The sequence below is a fragment of the Vicia villosa genome, linkage group LG1, assembly GCF_029867415.1.
Source record: "Vicia villosa cultivar HV-30 ecotype Madison, WI linkage group LG1, Vvil1.0, whole genome shotgun sequence".
Lineage (NCBI taxonomy): Eukaryota > Viridiplantae > Streptophyta > Magnoliopsida > Fabales > Fabaceae > Vicia > Vicia villosa.
Window position 1 is genome coordinate 85,732,314 of NC_081180.1, and position 6,304 is coordinate 85,738,617.

Below are 6,304 nucleotides of genomic sequence, written 5' to 3' on the forward strand. Positions count from 1 at the left end.
AATATCTAAACAACAATCCCCGGCAACGGCGCCATTTTGTTGAAAGAGTATTGTGGTGTACTTTCCGTTTATATCGTATCCACAGGGATTATTGCGATATCACCGCCGTTCTATAGCCTATTTTGTCTTGAGTTAATGTTACTTTTGTTTTAGGTTTGCAAAAGATCATTCAATCACTTTAGTAGCAAAGAGTAAATTAATGAAAGTTCTAAGTTAAAGAAAATGTATCAAGATTCGATTTCATCGACCTAAATTTGTATGTTTCCTTATAAATAGATGCTTATGAACTTGCTAACGATCAATATAATTACGTATCGACACCTATATCGTCCGTGTCCGCAACGATATAGTTAGATTTACCGTATTGTTTAACCGACGATTTCTCCACCGTTTAAACAATACAAATAACGTTTTAAAACCGATACTTAGTAAACATCAAACTCTAAATCCATGTCTGCAACTTATAGTTTGAAAGATGATGAGTTAGGTCTAGATACAAACATTGATGTCTCAAACATTTATACCAAAGAAAAGCTTTAATAAACAAACTAAACCATCTATATTGATCATCACTTGTTCATACACATATATTCACAAGAAAAACATACAAAAGGCTAGGAAGATTACATCTTATCTTGATACAAAAGGGATTTAGCTATCCATGAGAATGGTAGCTTGCATAAGAAGGAAAGGATGAAGATCAACAAGCATCAAAGGCGATTAATCGACGATCAAGGCTTCCAATCTTCAACTCTATGTTTGCTACAGTGTATTATGCTCTTGGTTCTCTCTCAAATATCTCTAACTACTCTCAAAAGTGATCTGGCCCATAAACAAATAAACAAAGTTTTCGCAGACCGCGCTTAGCGCGGTGCAGCCCGCTAAGCGCGCTATCAATAATTGCTTAAACCGCCCAACCGCGCTAAGCGGGCTTCAGACCTCGCTTAGCGCGGAACTCTCTGCCAGAACTTCCTTCTTTTCTTCAAAAGCGCGCTTAGCGGGCTCAACCTCGCTTAGCGCGCTACCTCTTTTCAGCAATCCTTGGCTTTGGTCTTGGAACATCTTCAAAGTGCTTTTTCCATGGTCCAAGCTTCCAATTATCTATAAAAACTACAAAATCCAACATAGATTGCAAAGATAAGAACTATTCAACAATAATATAAATATAAGAATAAATATATACCAAATGACAATAAAATATTACTATTAACCACAAAAAGACTTGAGAGTTACCAAAAATTACCTAAGATATTTACACAAATTGGTAACTAACAGTTTGTCATGAACATTGATATAATTAGTTATGAAAAATTATTCAAACTTGCTGGTAGAAGTTGGAGCTCTCAAATTCAAAATCTGATCATGACTCTCATCATAATAATTCTTTGGAAAACTTGACATACAAGAACTGGTATCACGTTTCAAAATGGTAACATTGACTTTGATAGAGACATTCTTCATGTTAAACAATTGATCTATAGGGCATATACTTCGTTCAAGGGGCACATATACTCTTCAATTCACGAGTTCATAATCATTAATTATTTTGACATTAAATGTCTACCTCCTCCTATACCTAGAATCATACAAGTTATTTGGTGTTTTTATAATCATAATTGGATTAAATACAACACATATGGATCTTCAAGAAGAAGTCCTAGAATATCAACTTGTGGTGGCTTATTTAGGGATAATTTTGAAATATTCTGTGGAGCTTTCTCAGCTAAGATTGGAATTTCCCAAACAGAATTGCATGGAATCATGTTTGCTATCAAATATCTTAACACAAATAACTGGAGAAATCTTTGGCTTGAAACTGACTCAATGCTGGTTATTCGTGCATTTTCTTATTTAGATATTGTCTCTTGACATCTTTTAATTAAATGAAAGAATACTTTACACATAATACGTTTCTTTAGATTCAAGATATCTCATAATTTTATAGGAGAAAATGCATAGTTAGATTAGCAAATGAAGGTTTTTTCTTTATTATGACACTTGGTGTAATTCACTTCCTTTTTGAGCTTTTAAATTGTTTTGAAATATAGTGTTGAAGTATGTCTTTAAACCTTTGTTGATGAAGAGAAAGAAAATATATTTTGAAATTGCTAAAAATCATAAAGTCAAAAATAATCTGGTCCGAGCGATTCACGGTTATCAAACTCGACCTATTCGATTCACTAATTCATTCATTAATTTTAAAATATTTTATATTAATTTAAAGATCATATAAATTATTATAAAAAGATATTTATAACATTCTAAATGATATTATAATATATATTTATAATATTCTAAAAGATATTATAAGATATATATTTATAATTGTTTAAGAGATATTATAAAATATTTATAATATTTGAGAGATATTATAAGATTATAATAATAGATTTTACTCTAACAGTTAAGGAGATATTTTTTGGGATTTGTTATGGATTTGTTGGATTTTGGCTATTATAAATATGTAACTCTTTTGTTATTATAGTGTGACAATCTTAGAGCTTACAACAACAATGGAGAATAAGGGTTTAGGGAATTCCAAGGGAAATTTTAAAAAGACACCTTTTGGAGTTATCTAAGGGGAGTATTTTCATGTTTGAGTGATTCTTATATTGAAAGTTGGAGAGGTTGGGAAATACTTGGGTAGAACTGCGAAGTCTATTTTCTTTTAACTCATCTGTAATTCTCTTGTGACAATTTTGTAAGTATAGTGAATTGGAAAGTTGCCCTCTCCCACATAGTAGATCGTTTGATCGAAATGGGTAGTCAAATATTCATCTTTTTCTCGTCTTATTCTATTATATTATTTGTGTACGAATTGTCATTGATGAAGACCATTTATTTTAGTAGTTACTATTCTTTATCTCACACATTAATATAGAATTTTGTCGTAATTCACAACATATAGATTAAACATGTCTAACTATCGTTTTTGTAATTTTTGAATGGATTAGGTTTTACAATCCCCCGTCCCTTTTGGATTTTTTTTCATTCAATAATTTATCTTTATTTTAAAAAAAAAATTAATTAAAATAGTTTTAAACTTGCACAAACACAACTAAATTACTAATTTATTTTTTTATACATAAATAATGTTAAACATATTGGTTCAAAATAATGTCCATATATAAACAACACTTAACACAAACATATTTATTTTGGTTGAAAAAATGATGCTAAATGAAGATATAACCCACATGCCTATAACTCATCACTTGAATCCTCATTTGCTGATATATTCTTGGATTGACTTGACCTTATTATCCGTTCACTATCTTCACCAGATTGCATGTCTGAAATTGAGTGACTTCCAGGTTTGCCTGCTATAACAGATGCAGGCTCCAAAGGGAGCGGTAAAGAGACTGAATAACTATTAAGCATGCGTGCAATAGTAGCCATAGTTGGCCTTTCAACCACTTTTTCTTGAACACATAGTAAACTAATCTGAATGCATCTCATTATTTCTTTTTGTGAACTACTGTTTAATAATGGATCGATTATATTGATGATTGTACCCTCCCTCCAATTTCTCCACACCTGCTCAATTGCATAGATCACTAATTACAATTCTACTTAATATGCTTATTTAAATGTAATAATATATTTTAATGCATTTTTTTCATTGGCATGGAAGAAACAATAATGAGAGATAAGGACTTACAAAGCTAAGTAAGTCTTCCATAAGTAAGTCTTCCGTACTCTGCTCATGAAGAATGCCAGTAACTTTTTGGCCAGTTATAATTTCTATAATTAGTACTCCAAAACTAAAAACATCTGATTTTATTGAAAATTTTCCAAACATTGCATATTCAGGAGCCATATATCCACTGCATGTCAAAATTAAATAGTTTAGTAAGTCATAAATAGTAAGACATTTTGAATCACAAATATTCAACATGTGTTTAGTTTTAAGGTCTATGATATACTAATAATAGTTTTTGAGTTTGTACTAGAATAATGAAAAAAATTGTACTTAACAATATATGAAATTATATTCTAATACTTACTATGTTCCAACGATTTTTTCCGTATTTCCTTGAGTTTGACCAACAAGTATTAGTCTGGCCAAACCAAAATCTGATATTTTAGGATTCATATTATTGTCCAAGAGAATATTACTTGCTTTAAGATCACGATGAATAATACGAAGTCGAGAATCTTCATGAAGGTAAAGAAGGCCTCTTACAATACCATTGATGATGTTGTAAAGTCTTTCCCAATCTAACTGTGTTCTCTTTATTGGATCTATACATACACCAATTTAGCTTTTTTAGTCATATGTGTAGTCTTTTTCTCAAAGAAAAACTAATTAATTAAGATTATAGGTAATAAAGCATATATTATAACCTACCAAATATAAAGTAGTCAAGGCTTTTATTAGGAACAAACTCATAGATAAGTAGTCTTTCTTTTCCTTCTAAACAAAAACCATGAAGTTTAACTAAATTTCGATGTTGAAGTTTAGCCAGTAAAAGCACTTCATTCTTAAATTCCCTATCTCCTTGTCCAGAACCTTTTGACAAGCGTTTAACCGCAATCACTTGTCCATTAGCGAGTTTACCCTGCAAACATTTCTCATTCGTATATATGACTATAAGTACTTTAACGAGGAAGTAGAATATGATATACATCTAAATCAAATGGTTACTTACCTGATAAACAACACCAAATCCACCATGTCCTAGTTTATTATCTTCAGAAAAGTTATTTGTTGCAACCTGTATTGTGTCAAAGTCGAATTGCAATGACTCCACAATTTCAATATCATCGTGTTCGTGTTCTATTTCTTCACGTTTTATCTTTTTCTTACTTCTCATTAAATATATGCAAAAGAAACTTAACATAGCAGAAACAACAACAACAGCAACAACAGACACTACTATGGCGATAGTAGAAAGCGATGATTTGCATTTTTCTTGTAAAAACAAAAAAACATCTGCTCAATTAGACATTCCAAATGCAACGGCATAATTAGCGATTACGTATGATAAATTAATGAAGTACCTTGTGGTGAACCATGTGATGTGAGATTGTAGAAGCGATAGTTTTCATATCTAATATTACAACTTGGTTTATTAACTCTCCCACCAACCTTCTTATAACAACAAGTTGGAATTTCTGAGATAGCAGCTTCTAAACAATCATTACAATCTTGCGATGACAAATCAGGTGTACACTGCACAAGACCGTATATGGTTTGAAAATTCATATCAGTGCTGTCACTATCCGCCGCAAACTTAAGAGTACTAGAATCACTTGATGCAGCTTTTTTCTTCAATTTCCTCATCAAGTTCCCGAGAACTTGATTAAATTGATCCGCCTCTGATGCGTTGTCTGGGTTCGACAAAGGATAATCTGGTGAATCTTCCTTGATACCGAATATTGATCGGTTCGAGTAGCGTAACATGCAGAGGTCATACCCAGCCATAGCTTCTTTTTGATTAGGACAGAGCTTTGTGAGAAGAAGTCTTGAATCGTTGAGACAATTGTGGCAAACTTCTGGTGTAACATCTCCTCTGCAGAGGCCAATGGCGTTTACTTTATCGTTATTTTGGCCATGGGAGAAATTGTAGAAACCGTAGTTGATTTGTGTGTTGGAAGTGAGATTAGACAAAAGGGTGTTGAGGTTTTTTTGATATGTGCTATTGGTTGTGTAGTTTCCTTTCTCGTTTATGCAAAATCTGTATATAAAATCTGGCTGGGCATTGGTTTGAGATACAATAATAACGAGAAGAAGGAGAAAAGAATAAAAGGAGAATAATAACTTGCAAGAAACAATTGCCATTCTGATATTATTCAATTATATGGCTGTGTGAAGTGATTTGTTGAATAAAATTTGTGATTTTGAGGCCAAACTTTTAGTCCTTTTATCATTCAACTTATGGAAAATTCATGTGAGTAATTAATTATTCAGAAGAGAGACTTTTGGATATAGTTCTTTGTAGCTTTCTGTTCCAAATAAGCATTGCATAGAAGAAAAGTACAAGAAGGAAAATGCTTGGAAGTTCTTGAACAGTTAAGCGCGAGATACATTAATTAAAATAAAAAATTCTTAATGTTACGTGGCAATTAATCATAATTAATTATTATGGGTGTGTTTCCAAATGACAAAAAATAAATATGTAAGCGAATATCTTGTTTTTGAATTTAGAAATAGGCAGTACTTTTATTGTATTATAGTAGGCAGTTTGTATTTTGAATTCAAAAAATAGATAATATTTTTTGAAATGTTGTAGGTGGCAGTTTGTATTTTGAATTCGAAAATAGACAAAACTTCATGAAGTGTTGCAAACACTACTAAAAA

General features: G+C 31.5%; 1 protein-coding gene across 2 annotated transcripts; it reads right to left on the reverse strand.

Annotated features, from left to right (window-relative positions):
• Positions 1-2,566: 2,566 nt before the first annotated feature.
• LOC131643411 (cysteine-rich receptor-like protein kinase 29) lies at positions 2,567-5,969 on the reverse strand. 2 transcript variants are annotated; one of them, XM_058913627.1, is made up of 6 exons: positions 5,005-5,199; positions 4,653-4,718; positions 4,352-4,562; positions 4,008-4,245; positions 3,662-3,827; positions 2,567-3,537 (listed from the first exon to the last, which is right to left on the reverse strand). In XM_058913627.1, exons 1-6 carry the CDS (start codon positions 5,050-5,052, stop codon positions 3,202-3,204), a joined length of 1,065 nt encoding a protein of 354 aa, XP_058769610.1. In that variant the 5' UTR covers positions 5,053-5,199; the 3' UTR covers positions 2,567-3,201. The 2 variants fall into 2 exon arrangements, with proteins under 2 accessions (XP_058769610.1, XP_058769609.1); XM_058913626.1 differs by having other exon boundaries at positions 2,575-3,537; positions 4,653-4,915; positions 5,005-5,969.
• Positions 5,970-6,304: the final 335 nt, after the last annotated feature.

Bases quoted from the DNA above. Each gene is read 5' to 3' on its own strand.
- LOC131643411 (XM_058913626.1), bottom strand. From the start codon at position 5,785: ATGGCAATTGTTTCTTGCAAGTTATTATTCTCCTTTTATTCTTTTCTC. The intron at 4,916-5,004 runs GTACTTCATTAA...TGTTTTTACAAG, and splicing joins ATCACATGGTTCACCACAAG to AAAAATGCAAATCATCGCTT. The intron at 4,563-4,652 runs GTAAGTAACCAT...AAATGTTTGCAG, and splicing joins GATTTGGTGTTGTTTATCAG to GGTAAACTCGCTAATGGACA.